At 46.7% G+C, this 15,361-nt stretch overlaps 2 protein-coding genes across 4 annotated transcripts in view; both read right to left on the bottom strand.

Moving 5' to 3' along the window:
• Window positions 1-3,518, bottom strand: part of ALKBH3 (alkB homolog 3, alpha-ketoglutarate dependent dioxygenase) — a 49,450-nt gene extending 45,932 nt beyond the window's left edge. For all 3 annotated transcript variants that reach the window (XM_021009759.2, XM_021009757.2, XM_021009758.2), the window contains exons 1-2: window positions 3,393-3,518; window positions 3,053-3,159 (exon numbers count right to left, since the gene is read on the bottom strand). In XM_021009759.2, the coding sequence (XP_020865418.1) occupies window positions 3,053-3,159; window positions 3,393-3,477 (192 nt within the window). In that variant the 5' untranslated portion in view covers window positions 3,478-3,518. The remainder of the gene's footprint in view (window positions 1-3,052; window positions 3,160-3,392) is intronic.
• Window positions 3,519-11,951: 8,433 nt separating this feature from the next.
• The window catches only part of HSD17B12 (hydroxysteroid 17-beta dehydrogenase 12), a 142,779-nt gene continuing 139,369 nt past the window's right edge, over window positions 11,952-15,361 (bottom strand). The window contains exons 11-12 of the mRNA XM_078148633.1: window positions 13,831-13,980; window positions 11,952-12,746 (exon numbers count right to left, since the gene is read on the bottom strand). Of these exons, the coding sequence (XP_078004759.1) occupies window positions 12,642-12,746; window positions 13,831-13,980 (255 nt within the window). The 3' untranslated portion in view covers window positions 11,952-12,641. The remainder of the gene's footprint in view (window positions 12,747-13,830; window positions 13,981-15,361) is intronic.

The following is a 15,361-nucleotide window of genomic DNA, read 5'->3' as shown; positions in this document are numbered from 1 at the left end:
AGACCTTGAGGGAAACAGATGTCTACAGACATAGATGTCAAGGTGTCAGGGGACTCCTTCCATCACAGGCAAGGAGCACAGATCACTGGATGGCAAAGAAAGGCCCTTCGAGATGGTTCCATAGTCCAACCCTGGGTCACTGTTTGGGTTTTGATGGCTGAGAGCCAGTGTAAACAGCAATTGTTTCTGTTCTGGCCAGAAATCCTGAGGGTCTTCCCCTCCCAGACTGATTTTTTTTTTTAGTAGATTAGAGAAGCATCTTTTGCTTCATTTCCTAGCTAGCCTTTATCACTGACTGGGCATTGTCTCAGTCAAACTGAGACCTGGGAAAGACCTTAGCTTAAAAAGGCCAAGGTCTCCTACTGCATCCAGGACACCTCCAGTCGTGTTGATGTTGCCACTGGGCAAGATATAGAGTCGATGACTCCAGAGGAGAGAATGAGACTGGTGACTCTGCACAGCCCTGCCTCACTTAAATCCAATTCATTTACAAGTCAAAACATCACCTTCCTGATGTCAAGGTCCTCTCTGAGAACAACAATAGTCTAACCCCTCATTTTAAAGATGAGTTAAAGAGCAGAGGGTAAGTGACTGGCTCAGTCAGAAGAGCAGTAAGCAGCAAAGCTGGGATCTGAACCCAGGTCACCTAATCTCTGTCTGCCTCAGTTTCCTCACCTGTAAAATGGGGACAATAATGGCACCTACTTCACAGGGTTGCTGTGAGGATCAAATGAGATGATATTTGTAAAAAACACTTAGCACAGTGCCCGTCATTTAATAATAACAACAACGATAAAAGCTAACATTTATATAGCACCTTCTATGTGTCAGGCACTTTGCTAATTGCTTTTTACAAATATCCAACATACATTCCTCATGCCAAACATCTGGGGCTCTAAACCTTTCCTCACACTAGCCAATACATTTGATATACTCCTAAGACTGGGACAGCTGGGTGGCACAGTGGATAGAGCACCAGCCCTGGGGTCAAGAGGACCTGAGTTCAAATCTGATCTTAGACACCTAACACTTACTAGTTGTGTGACCCTGGGCAAGCCACTTAACCCCACTGCCTAGCAAAAAGCAAAAAACAAACAAAAAACAAAAAAGATAGACTCCTAAGATGTCTTCCTTCTTTTACTATTCCAGGCCCAGCTTAGGTGCAGCCTCCTCCCTGCAAAGGCACCAAAGTGGGAGGGGAAAGGACATGCTCAGAGAAGGGGCCCCAGAGCCCAGTGGAGCTAGAATGCAGAGTACATACAGGGGAGCCATACAAAATAAGGCTGGAAAGGTAAGGTAGAACTAGAGTGTGGAAGGGCTAAAGTGCCTGGAAAAGGAGTTTACAGACTCATTCTACAGGAAATGGGGATCTACAGAAGACATGTAATGAGGGAAACAGCCATGATCAGATCTCTAGGTTAAGGTTACTTGGCAAAGTGAGGATTGAGTACCTGCTCTCTCTGTAAGCCTCCCATGTTCCCTCATGTCCCCCACCCCCCCTCAGTTGAGGACTTCTTTTCTTACTTTACTAAGAAAACTGAGGCCATTCACCCTCTCTTCATCTCACAGTCCTTGCCATCATCCCCCAGCCTCTCCTCCTTGCCTCCAATCTCTGATTCTTCTCCTTGCTAAGGTCCTTCTCCTGTGCCCCTCCCATCCCACCCCCTCCCGTCTTCTCCAACACCATTCCTCACTTCTCTCTACTCTTCAACAGCTTCTAGCTATGGTTTCCTTCCTTACTGCCTTTAAAAATGCCCAAGCCTCTGCCATCCCCAAAAAATCTTCATGGGGAAGGATGGGCAAAAACAAAAGAGTTAACCCTGTCAACAAGGAAGACCGCTTCTGCCACTGAGGGCAGAAGGGCATCAGAAAAGAGATATTTACATAAAATGAAAGTAAGGTGTTAATGAAATACATTATCAAGTCAATCATCCAGTGCTACTGGAAGGGATGTTAGTGGCTCGATGCCTGGAACCTCAGGATACTTGTGCTCTATCCTCACCTTCAGAGCAAAACCAGGCTGTGTGCAACCAGCGGACCTTTCTTTTCTAGGCTTAGTTATCTGATGGGTAAAACAGGAACAACACTTGTCTGCTCCAGATTTTGTTTATATTATATTGTATTTAGTTATTTATTTTAGGCCTGAATAAAGCACTGTGAACTACCTAGGAATAGTTTCAACCTACCTGTTTTTGTAGTGTTATTCACACAGTCCATCACCTACCAAACCTTGTCACTTCCTCCTCACCATGTCTAACCCTCTCTTCTGTCCAGATATAGCCCATCACTTTAGGTCACGACCCTTCACCTCTGGCCTGAACTATTTCAACAGCCGCCTCCTCCTCACTCTCCCTACCTCAAGACTCTCCCCAGACCACACCCAGACAGATAGTAGCCAGAGATCTTTCTAAAGCTCAGGTCTGAACATGTCGCTCCCCTACTTAATCAAGTCCAGCAGCTTCTTTTCACTCACTCCATAAGCAAACACAAACTTCTCTAGTGGCATTTTTAGCCCTTTACCACCTAAGCCCATGGTAGCTCTCCAGGCTGTCATGCATCCTCCCCTTCTGAGCCTTAGGGTTTGGTCAATCTTTTTCTCTGACGCTGTCTCATACAGAGCACTCCACTGCCCATCTCCATGCCCTTGCAGACCTGATTCCTCGAGCCTCCAATGCACTCCCTCTCTCGGAATCCACATTTTTCCTTTAACACTGAGCCCAGATACCACCTTCCAGACAGAGCCCTTCCCGACCCTCCCTGCTGTGGACACTCTCCCCACCCCTACCACAAACCACCTTGTAGCTCCTGGGTGATGCTGTGCATATGTCTGGCTTACATGGTGCCTCTCTTCCCCCCAGAATGGGAGCTCCTTGGAACCATGGGCTGTTTCCTGTTTGTCTCTGGATCTCCAGAGCCTAGTGTAGTGACTGTCTGGTATACATTTAAGCACTTAATAAATGCCTGCTGATTGCTAAAGAGTTCTTTTCCTTAATAGTAAGTATATTTTAAAAATGTCTTTGATTCCGCTAGCAGAGCCTGAAGGAGTGCTTACCTCTGCCTTTGGTTCTTTATATACAAACTGTCTTTCAGGTGGAAGTGACTCCCTTTTCATCCAGGTCTGTGCAAGACCTTGGGGGGCGTGGCCTTTGGCACTGAGAGCTAAAGCAAAGGAAAGAATGAAGTCAGACTGAGGGTACCACCAAACAGCTGAGCAGAGGGAGCAAGCCGGCTCCTCACATCTCACTAAGCAAGCCCCAAAAGCCTCCTAGCTGGCACTGGGCCTCCCTGGCACCCGAACATTTTGGGCCCAGAGAGGACTTGGGGGGGTATGTGTGTCCTTAAGAAAGACTCCACCATCACAGGACAAACCTCAGGAGCCCCCACCGTCTTGCCTGGCTTCACAGCGGCCTGACTCTTGGCAGGGCCTGCCCAGACACCCTGCACACGGACTCTTCGTCTCTTGTCATCCATGGTCATCAAAGCACTTCCTGCTCTTTGTGGTTGTAGTTTGTTTTCTCCCTGAGGCAAACACAACAGATTCCTTCAGTCAGAACAATTCAATTCTCCCAGCATCTGCTCCCGATCCACTAGCTGAGGCCTGGTGCTAGGTGGTAGGATCCATGAAGACTCCGCTCCTGCTCTCAGAGGGCTAGATGGGGAAGGCAGGAAGGATGGATACAAAAATAACAATGACACAAAGCAGTAGGTGATAAACACAAAGGACAACGCTAAGCCATAAGCTCAGATCAATTTGTGCAGAGGGAGGGACAGCGAAATCAAGGGATCTTCATGGAAAAGGCAAGACTTGGACTAAGCCTTGGAAGGATTTCAATTGTGATAATGGTGTGGGGGAAGCAACAGAGAACGCTCCTGGAGGACGACAGGATCACAGATCTAGTGCTGAAAGAGACCTCAGAGGCCATCTTGTCCGCTCCCTTCACTTTCTGGAGGACAGAGGGGCTTGGCACCTGCCCAAGGTCACAGACTTAGTGACTATCAGAGGCAGGATGAGAACAGACACAGCCTCAGAGTGAACAAAGACCAAGCGGGAAGCAAAGTAACAGTGTAGAGGGGACAACGTGAAACAGTTCTGTGAAAACCCATCTTGAGTTTTGGTTATTACATTCTAACCATTTTATCATGAAATAATACTCCTGTATCTGATTCATCCTTACCAATCAGTCACAAATCCTGTGTTTTCCTTTATGCCGGTAAGAGACAAATTCTAAACTCAGTATCCACTAAAATTACACTAACATGCCTACTCCTCATCAGCCCCCAAGCTTAGAGTATAAGCTCACTTGTGTACGTGGGAAAAGAAACAGGTCAAATAATTCTCTCAAGAAAAATCAATAGTTTAGTTGGGCACAGTGGGTGAAGGTGGGGGGCAGAGCTCCCACTGGTGGAGGGAAGTACCAAAAGTAGACTGACTGACACCTGTTCTGCAACGCATAGTCTCAGGAAATTGTCTAGAGGCATTGATGAGGTTAAGTGACTTTTCCACAGCCCCACAGGCTCCAATCCGGGTCTTTGTGCTTTCTGGGAAGGTTCCATGTCCAATACACCAAACTTCACCTCAGGAGCAGCAGCAGATTAGAATTCAAGTTTTTATAAACTCCTAGCTTTATGTTAAAAAGTAAATCCATGCTATGAGATAAAGTAACTCACCAACTCTTCTATAAAGCAGCTTCAATCACGTAAACTGGCTTGAGGCTTCAGGAAATACAAATTTTCGTCTAGAACATACAGGGGAAACACACTGCAAAGAAAAATCAGAAGGAAGGGGACATGAGGAGAGCGAAAATTCTGACAGCCTTAAAACATAAAAACCGCAGAGGTCAAGAGCCATCGATGTCCTGGGCCCCGCAATGGCACTGTCTTCTATTCATCTATCATCTATTATCATCAATACTCCCTGTTATTATTAATAATGCGAAGAGCCAGAAAGGTAATGTGGCATGGGTGAGGGGGGGCCAGCCTCAGAATCAAGAAGCCCTGGGTCCGAGACCCCATACACTGGGTTACTCAAGACGAGTCAGTTAATGTCTCAGGGCCCCAGGCAACTCTCTAAGCCTACAAGCAACACAGTATACGGAACGAGTGGTGGTGCTGCGTTCAAATCCTAGTTCTACCACTTGCCACCCGGGTAACTTGGACGAGTCCCAACTCTTAATTCTACGAGACCCTCACCCCAATGGATGACATCACCCCACCCCCCGAATGCAGCAGAGTTTACAGAGCAATTTAAAGTTTGCCAAGTTTGCATACACCTCACTGGAGCCTCGCAACAGCCCTCCGGGGAAGACGCTAGTTATGAACGTGCCCATTTTACTGAAGGCACAATAAAGGCACAGCTTTAGAGCTGGTCCACCAGCACGGACTGGGCGCCCACTACGGAGGGGCTCGCGATCTAACGGGGGAGGGGGCGTCTGGTCCAGCCCCGCCCCATCCTTCGGGTGAGGTCACGGGGCCGTCCCTCCTCCCTCCCTTTCCCCACAGGGGCCCCAGGACCGAAGGGTTACGCGGCACCAACCGCCTCGTTTAACAGGTGAGGAAACTGAGGCCCGGCTGAGAACGCAGGAGTCGCTCCGGGCCGGGGCTCTCCTTCACCCCCATCACGGCAGCTCGTCCCTCCGCCCCGGATGCCCCGGAGGGCCGAGGCCAGGCCGAGCTGGGTCGACCCGCGACCCGCCCGAGACCCGCCTACACCCACCGGCCCCTTCTCAGAAAAACTTCCGGCCGACCCCGCCGGCGCTCCAGCTGCTTCCGGTGCCGGTGCGGCGCTGCACGCGTCCGGGCTGCAACCGCCTCCTTCGATCCAGAGGGGCCTGAGGGGGAGGGGGGTAAGAGCAGGTGGAGAGAAAATGGGAGGAGCCAGGATGGTGGGAGGAGCCAAGAGGGGAGGGGGAGGAGCCAGGAGGGGAGGGGAGGAGCCAGGAGGGGAAGGGAGGGAGCAGCCAGGAGGGGAGGAGAGGGAGAAGATGGGAGCGGGGAGGGAAGAAACCTGGAGAAGGGGAGGGAGGTGCCAGGACTGGAGGGGTGGGAAGGTAAAGGTCAAGTGACTTGTCCAGGGTCATACAGCTAATGCGTGTCTGAGGTCAAATTTTAATTCAGGTCTTACTGACTCTGGGCCCAGTGTTCTACCCACTGAACCACCTAGCTGCCTCTTTTATTTGACACATTGGAAAATATTCTGAGGAAGGGTTTGTTAGGCTTTACCAGACTGCCCAAGACCTAATGGATAAGAACCCCTGAGTTAAACCCAGAATATGTGGGAGAACACCCTACCTCTGAACCGAGGACAAGAATGACGTGGGCGAGTCTTCTGTCCTGGGTGACCTCTTGGCAATCATGAGGTACTTCTGATGCCCTCATACTTCCAGTCTGGCACAGGATGCCTTCTGCCTTCGGCCCCAGCCTAACTTCCACCTGTTCAGGGCCCCCAGGATCTCCCCTTCCTGGGGCCCCTCCAAGCTCCAGTTGCTGAGAATCGTGACTGCTGCTCACACCCGTTTAAATGGCAGGAAGTCACCGTCTACAATCCTTGTGGCTTCAAAGCAGTGCCCTCTACCCTGCTGCTGGGCCTGAAGGACCTTTGGCTCTTGCCACTATCCACAGATCACCAGGCTTTGTGTGGACTCCCCCCTTCAGAATGTGAGCTCCGTCGCTTTTGTCTTTCCATTCCCGCTTAATAAATAATTATTCCATTCAGCCCTCTGAAATAAAGACCTCTAATCTAAACAAAAGTATTCTTCCAATAATGCCATAGGGCCCTACTTCCCTGAAAGCCACAGTCTTTGAAGAATGAAAGTGGAGGATCACCCAAAGGGTGGTGGAGATGCCTGTGCTGCACATGAGTGGGCTGGAACACAGGGGCAAAGAATTGAACATAAGTGTCGTGAGAGAGGTGCGACTGGAGAAGAAAATGGCCGGGCCATGTAGTCAGATTGTGGGAGAAGGGATGAGGAGCCTGATGCTCTGATGATTGTCACACTGTGTCAACAGAGCTAGAGGAAAAAAACCTAGCCCTTTGGGATGATCCCCAATGGAAGATTTATTGGACAGCATGGGGAATGGGGGTGGGGGAAGGTTAACCAGAACAAGGGGGCAAGGACAGGCTATGGTCTGCACCAGGGAAGGCGGGCTTTCCTCAATGGGTTTAAAGCAATTCCATTTTAGGTATATGTATAGCCTATATCAGATAGCACATTGTCTTGGGGAGGGAGGTGAGGAGGGAGGGGGAGAAAAATTTTAAATCCAAAAGCTCACGGAAGTGGTTGATGATTCAAAATAAATCAATTTAAAAAAAGATTAAAAAAATAAAACATGAATTCCTTGGGGAAAAAAATTCGGTTTTAGGCAATTCAGCCACACCCCTTCCTCTCTTGGAGATCCTGGGTAAGGTACTTAATTCCTCTGAGCCTCATAGGATGGTAGACCTCCAGCTGGAGGGACCTGAGAGGTCATCTTGTCCAATCTTTCATTTTACAGAAGAGGAAAGTGAGGCCCAAAGGAGTAAAAACAGTTTTCAAGGTTTTGAGTTGCAATTTTTTCTCTCTCCCCCTCTCCCCAAGACATACACAGAGCCTACCAGTTCCAGTTCTCAAAGCTTGTCTCAGTGACAAAATTGCTAGTTCTACAAGGCCTCCTCCACTATCTTCAGCTGGTAAGCATTCAAGGTGAATTCTCTGAACCATCGTAATCACTCTGTATAGACCTTGGGTTATTATGGACTTCATCTATAAAGTGGGAATCATACTACTATTTACCCAAGTTTGGAGGTGGGAAATTATATAGCAACGTGAGAGTAACTCAATATTTTAAACCAGTCGTTCTTCTGAGCTCTGCCAGGGCACAATCACTATGGAGTTTGTGAAAAGACCACCTTATGTTTATGTACTCTAAACCCAGCTCCAGGGAGCTCAAAGTGCCTTAGAGATTTATTGATAGGGCGACTTGTAATAATCCAACCCACTTTCTATATTATACAGTCTTCTTCACTGCACCTTGTGAAAAGGGTGACATCCACAAGCAGCCACTGAGACTGGCCTCCTGACTCTTTCTCATCCATCCCCTGACTCTGGGCACTGTCACCCATCATCCCCCAACCTGTAACATCCTTTGATTGCTATCTCCTGGCTTCCTTCGAGTCCCAGCTGAAATCATAAAAGAAGCCTTTCCTGATCCCCCTTCATGACAGTGCCTTCCTTCCGCTGGCCATCTCCAGATGATCCTATTTCATTTGTACATAGAAGTTTGCATGTTGCCTCCTCACTGGACTGTGAGCTTCTTCAGGGCAGGGATTGTCTTTTGCCTTTATTTGTATCCCCAACACTCAGCACAGTGCCTGACACATAGAGGTTTCTTAATAAATGCTTGTTGATAGTTCCAAAGGATTCATGATGGAAAATGGGATTCACCTCCAGACAGAGAACTGATGAACTTTGAGTGCATGATGAAGCATACTTTTTTCATTTTCTGTGTTTTTCTTGGTTTGTGTGTGTGTGTTGTTTTCTTTTGCCACATGGCTAACACGGAAATGTTCTGTGTGACTTCACCTGTATAATTGAAATCATAGTGCTTACTTTCTTGAAGGGTAAGGGAGAGGAGGGACAGAATTTGGAACTCAAAATTTTAAAAAGTAAATGTTAAAAAATATTTAATGGTATTGGGAAATATTTAGTGAAATAATTTAAAATTATATTTAAAAAAGTAAATGCTTATTGTTTTAAAAAATAAATAGATGCTTGACTTGAGTGACTTAACCGAAATCAATGATACAAGCAGACCCAAATTCCTAACTTTCTTAGTCTCAGAGTATTTGTTTAATGGGATGCCTCCTGTTAACAGGAGGCCTAGCAGGCTGTTTCTGTCAGCTCCCTGATCATGGTTTTGGAAGAAGGGCAAAGATATCTAGTCGGTGAATCACCACTGATCAGAAACAGAGAAGTCTTACTATCCTTTCTAGGTCATTGTTTCCCAACAAGGGCTTAGCATGGATGGATGGAAAATATGATCCAATCCAATCCAACAATTCAATTCAACACATCTGTTAAGTACCTATGAGCTGTACCAATTACAGAATGGCTGAACAAGTTGTAGTATAAGAATGTAATGGTATACTACTGTGCTATGAGAAATGACAAGCAGGTGGATTTCAGAAAAAACGGTTAAAACTTACATGAACTGATACAAAGTGAAATGAGCAGAACCAGGAGAACACTGTAAGCAGTAACAGTAACATTATACAATAATTAACTATGAATAGCTTAGCTATTCTCAATAATACAGTGAATTTCAAAGGACTCATGATGAAAAATGCTATTCACACCCAGAGAAAAAACTGATAGAATCAGTTTGAATGCAGATTGAAGCATACTATCTTCATTTTTTGTGTACTGTGTTTTTAAAACTTTTGATGTTTCTTCTTTCACACGTGATTAACATGGAAATATGTTTTATATGACTGCACATATCAAATTGCTTACTATCTCAGGGAGGGGGAGGTAAGGGAAGGAGGGAGAAAATCCAGAATTCAAAAAAATATTTAAATGAACGTCAAAATTTGTCTTTCCACGTAATTGGAAAAAAATACTGTTTTAAAAAGTACCCATGGGCTGGGCCCTGCCCTCAAAGAACGCATTCTAGAAATGGATACAACTGATGAATAAATGTACACAGACGGGTGAATGCAAAATGCCATTTAGTACCATCCCCTCCTTTTACAGATGAGGAAACTGAGGCTAAGAAACCCACCCCAGATCGAACGAGGAGTGTCAGAGGTAGGATTTGGCTCCAAGGCCTCTCCGTTACACCACATTGCCTCTTGCTAGCTTAACACCTGAAGATTTTCTTGTTCAGTCATTTCAGTCACATCCAACGCTCCATGACTCCACTTGGAGTTTTCTTGGCAAAGATAGTGGAGCGGTCTGCCATCTCCTTCTCCAGCTCATTTGACAGATAAGGAAACTGAAGCAAATGAAGTTAGGTGACTTGGCCAGGGTCACACAGCAAGTGTCTGAAGCCAGATTTGAACTCAGGAAGATGAGTCTTGCCGACTCCAGGCCCAGTGCTTTATCCACTTCGCCACCTAGCTGCCCATATCTGGGAATACCAAAACAAAATTAAAAAAAAAACAGTCCCTTCCCTCAAGTAGCTTATATTCTACTGAAAGGATACAACATGCAAATAAATTAGCCAGCTATTTGGCACAGTAGTTAGAGTGTTAGATTTACAGTCAGGAAGACATGAGTTCAAATCCTACCTTACTGGGTGTGGAACTATGGGCAAGTGACTTATTGAACCTGTTTCAGTGTCCTCATCTGTAAAATGGGGACTTTTCCAGGGCTGCCGTGAAGATCAAAGAACATAACATACCTAAAGCACTCTGCGAATTTCAAAGTGCCAACTGTATGCTAGCTGCTATTATCGTTATTAATACAGTGATCAGACGAGCATGTACATGACCATTTGAGAAGAGAGGAAGGACCAATTAGCAGAACTGGGAACAACGTCCCAAACAGCGGGTGAAAGGAGTCATGGATTCTTTCAATGCTAGGAATTCTGAGAGGCCGAGGGGAGGAGGGAGTGCGTTCCAGGCAGAGGGGACAGCTTGGCAACACTGGGGTGACAAGAGACGGAACGCTCGATGTGGAGAACAAGTGTGTGTGTGTGTGTGTGTGTGTGTGTGTGTGTGTGTGTGTGTGTGGTGTGTTGTGTGTGTGTGTGTGTGTCTGCAAGGCGGAGCGTGTGGAGGGCAGTAAAGTAGAACACATCTGGAAAAGGAGGTTGCAGCCCAACTGCGAAGGCCATTCCGGGTGCGTGCTGACTCCCACTTCTGCTAAATTTTGACTTACCAGCTGATAAGCCAACCAGGATGGAATGAGGAGGTGCGGGCAACTAGTATGTGCGTATCAATCAATGAACATTTAGTAAGCACCGACTGTTGTGCTAGGCACTGTGCTAAGACATACAAAAAGAGGCAAAAGACAGTCCCTGCCCTCAAAGAGCTCACAGCCTAATGGGGGAGTATTAATTTATGATGAAAGGAGACTTTCATTTCACTCATGTCCTCCTTGAGTGTCACAGATGTGTCTGACAACTGGCTCAGAGCAGTGATGGAGGTTGCTGGGATCTTTGGGGAGACTCCCAGATAGAATACAGCTGTCTCCTAACTGCAATCAAAGGAGACAGTCTGTTATGTGTCCTTGCTGCCACCTGAGCAAACCACCAATCCATGAAAGAGAACCAGGATCACTACCTGCACGATGCCCAGACTAGGGGAGGTCATCATCACACCCTCCGGTCTTTTAGGTGTGGCTGACATTAAAAGAGCAGAAGGACAAAGGAAAGTCTTGCCCCTCCCCCCCAACTGACAGCTGGAAGGGGCCTTTGAGATCATCTAGTCCATGCCTTTTTACAGAGGAGTAAACTGACATCTCGAGAGGACTGGTGGCTTGTTCGACAACACTCGGTTAGGAAGCAGCAGAGGATTTCAAAGTCAGTGCTCTTTCCATGACCCCCAGCTGCTTCTGTTGGACATTACAGCGGGCGTGACCACAAGACAAGCATCAAGAGGATACAATCTTTGCCCCATCAGCGACAATTTGTAGTTTTGTTTTGTTGTTTTTTAAAGAAGGTTTTATGTTGTGCCAAGTGAGCAGTTTGGGCTTTGGGAGCAGCGTTAATTAGTGGCAGTGACATGTGCCCACACAGAGTGCGAACAAGGAAGGCCGGTGGGGCCCAGACTGGCTGCATCTCCAGGTCGGTCATGCGCTGAGCCACGTGACACCAAAGGACCCTTCTGGGCCTCCTGCGGGTGTTTTCTTCACGAACCAGAAGCCCGTCAGAGCTTTTTGTGCTGATGTTCATTTAGGTTGTAGGGCAAAAAGGAATAAGCACTAGCCAGAGACAAGGCCACTAGCACACAAACCTTGGTGGGCACACAGGCATCACCACAAGCAGAATTTTATTCGGCACCTTCGGGCCAGGCAAGCGCAGCACTGGATACTTGGGATACAAAGACAAGAAAAGAGCAAGTCCCTGCCTCTGAGGAGCTTACATAGATGCAGTTTTAAAAAGACCTTACCGAAATCCACACAAACTGTAAGGAGCCTCCCTTCCTCTCCCCCCACCCCTCAACCAGCCAGTACCATTGTACGCAATTAACCCCTTGTCATCCCTTAGAATGGTTAAGAGTGAGAGAGCAGCCAGGCTGTCACTCAGCAAGTACAACTCAGATAACACAGATAATGCCCGGCAATTTTGAGGATTACAAAACCGGGTTATGGTTGGGGGGGGTTTTTGGCCCTGATGAAGCTTTTGAGGTCCCCTGCCGGCTGTCTAGTACTGTGAGTTAGTAAGAAGCTCTTTAGCAATCTGCCCCACCCCCTCCACCCCCCACCCCCCTTAGCCTGATGCCGTTTTGTTTGCTAAGCAAGGATTCCCCACTAATTGAGATAAACTCTTGTTTGAAGTTTCTGACTTAGTCCAATTGGCTTGGAGTAAGCAATCTAAGGCAGAAACCCCCTGGAAATAGGTTTTGCTTTCTCCAGTGGTAACTGGAGATTTAAAAGGTTAGTGTTCTACAGATGGCTACACTGGACCATCTGCTGGAAATCCTGGATGGGTTCACCCCAGCTTTAAGTTTTCTTGGTCTTCTTCAGGCAGCAAGCTCGCAATCCCTTGTTTACAGACATTGAAATTTTCATGAAAAGCCATGAAGGCATCAGTGAGAAGATCCAGCTCTGGAAAGGAAAAAGATAAAAGAAGGTTCTTTGCCCATCCTGCACAAATTGAGGATTTCCCTGGTGTGGCTACCCGCTCACTTCCCAGATGAAGACTGTCATCTCTCCCTCTGACCTCTGAGTAGAGCACCTTCTAACCTAGACGGGCTGTAGCAACCATCATCCTTTAGCCATCTTGGTGATAAACTTCTTTTTTTTTTTTTTGCTAGGCAATGGGGTTAAGCGACTTGCCTAGCTAGGGTCACACAGCTAGCAAGTGTCAAGTGTCTCAGGTCAGATTTGAACTCAGGTCCTCCTGACTCCCAGGCCAGTGCTCTCTTCACTGCACTACTAGCTGCCTCTGATAAACTTCTTCTGATCAACCTCAGCTGCTCTTCTGGCCACTGACACATAGAGTCTAATTCTGGGCTTCCATGGGAAGGGTTTCTACCCCAATAGAACCTGCCAGAACCCTTGTCCCCTGATAGCCTAGGGTCAACTACATGCAGAAGGAGGCACTGGACTTTGCAGCCTTCTAGGTCCTTAAGTGCGGCCTTTTGTACGAATGCAAATTTTACAGAACAAATACATGGCCTTCAGGCCACAGGTTCCCCTCCCCTCAATTATCTTCAGAGGATCAGACATTCAGTTCATTTGTATTTGAAGCAGCCAGGGCACCTCTACCAATGTAGCCGATCACTTTTTATGCCTTAGAATTATCTGGGCCTCTGAGAAACTGCTATGTAACTTGCCTAGGGTCACAGAGCCAGTATAAACAGAGACAGCAACTGAACTCAGAGTTTCCTGACTCTGTGGCCAGATCTCTACCCCCTAAGCCAAGTTACTTCAACAACAAATTTTTTTTAAAGAAAAAATTGATATTTAAAGTTATCTGATATTAAGGCTTTTTTCCCCTCAAAGACAGAAGCTAGTGTAATCCAAAAATAATTTCTTATCATGTCTAAAAAGTATCAGTGTTTGTTACTGTACTCACTGCTTCAATACAGAAGCTATGACTATAAAGAAACATTTTAAAAAGTATCTTATTATACAAATAAGAAATTGAGACATGAAATCTCTTTATTCTCGATAAAGGAAAACCTGCCATAATGCTGTGGACCGGATAGCCATTGGTGCGGGACTGCAGACCAACGGTCTTAATTGCAGACTTCACAAACGTCTCTGAAGATGGCTTATCAAAGGTTGGCTTTCGGATTTTTGCCAGTTTCGTAGCCACAAAGAACGGCAGGACACTCTGGAAAACAAAGCATATTGACCTACAGTGAGAAAGCACTATGTTGCTAGTTAATATTTTCACAAACAGAATTCTCCAACAAAATGATGCATCTCAAGTTCTCATCTCGAAAGGGAAACTTTCTTCCCTCCTCAACAGAAGGCAGCAGGACAGGACACAACCTATAACACGAAGAACCCACATGAGAAATAATCACCCACATCAACCAAACAGGAAAAAGAAGAGAGAAATGGTAGGAGTGAGCCAAACTGAGGCATCAACTGGGAGACCAGAATGGCCCAGGACAGGATGTTCTTAACCCAACAATTATGCTAAACAGAGCACACAGAATTATTAAGCAAAAAATGTTGAAGATTTCAAACTGCTGTAAAGGAAAAGCACAACCTCCTGCTTTGGTAGGTTGGATTAAGCCTGTTTGAAAGTGCATTAGCCATGTGATACATCTGTACTGTCTGGTGCCTGTGTTCGTGGAGGTGCCCGCCACTTCCCCGAATTCCTCTCTGATAAGAGGTTACACCAATAAAGGTGGGGTGAAGGATGTTACAGTGGCTGGTTGTAGAGAGAACCCACCTAACTCCAACACTATTTATCCAATGTCAAGACAAGTAGAAGAAGGCCCCTAGAACAGTGATGGAAGAACGTGGAAGATCTGTGGATCTGTCAGACGCTTGGTTTCCCATGGGCAGAGGTGATATAAGCAACATGGGATTAGAAGGCACAGAGAGGCCATGATTACTGGAGAGGGCATCCACCCATCAGAGCAGCCAGATGGCTTTACTTTTGAGATAGATAGGTGAAAGCATTTATTAATCACTTCTTAGGAGTGTTACAAACATGGGATATTTGGCATAAATGATCCCCACTTCCCTTTGAAAATCCTTTCTGTCACTGTCTCGTTAACAACATTACGGCACACAAATAGCTCGATAAATATGAGATCAGTGTTGCCAGCCCCTCACCCACAACCCAAAACGGAAAACCAAAATCTATGGAATTTAAAGGAACCTCCGTGATTAGAATGGTCGCTCTCTGCAGCTTGTAATGATGAACACACATGCAGCATAATAACCACCAACCTCTAGAAACCATGAGGTTGCACTGCCCAGCTGGGCCACTGGGTGGTGCCAGAGGACAGCTCATCATTCAGGTGGGGACCAGGCCAGCAGACAGCCCAGGTGAGCATTTGGAAAGACAAACGAGCTGGTCTTTCAAATCAAAGCCCTCCCCTCTCTAGCAGCCAAGGTGGCAGCTGTCCAGGGCTTAGAGCTAGAAGGGATCCTAGAGATCATCTATTCCAGCCCCCTCATTTTACAGATGAGGAAACTGAGGGCCCTGAGGCACTAAAACATTTGTCCTCCCAAGGTCACACAGAAAGTGGAGT

Source organism: Phascolarctos cinereus, unplaced genomic scaffold (assembly GCF_003287225.1).
Source record: "Phascolarctos cinereus isolate Bilbo 61053 unplaced genomic scaffold, phaCin_HiC Scaffold_9;HRSCAF=440, whole genome shotgun sequence".
Lineage (NCBI taxonomy): Eukaryota > Metazoa > Chordata > Mammalia > Diprotodontia > Phascolarctidae > Phascolarctos > Phascolarctos cinereus.
This window is presented reverse-complemented; position numbering and strand designations above follow the sequence as displayed.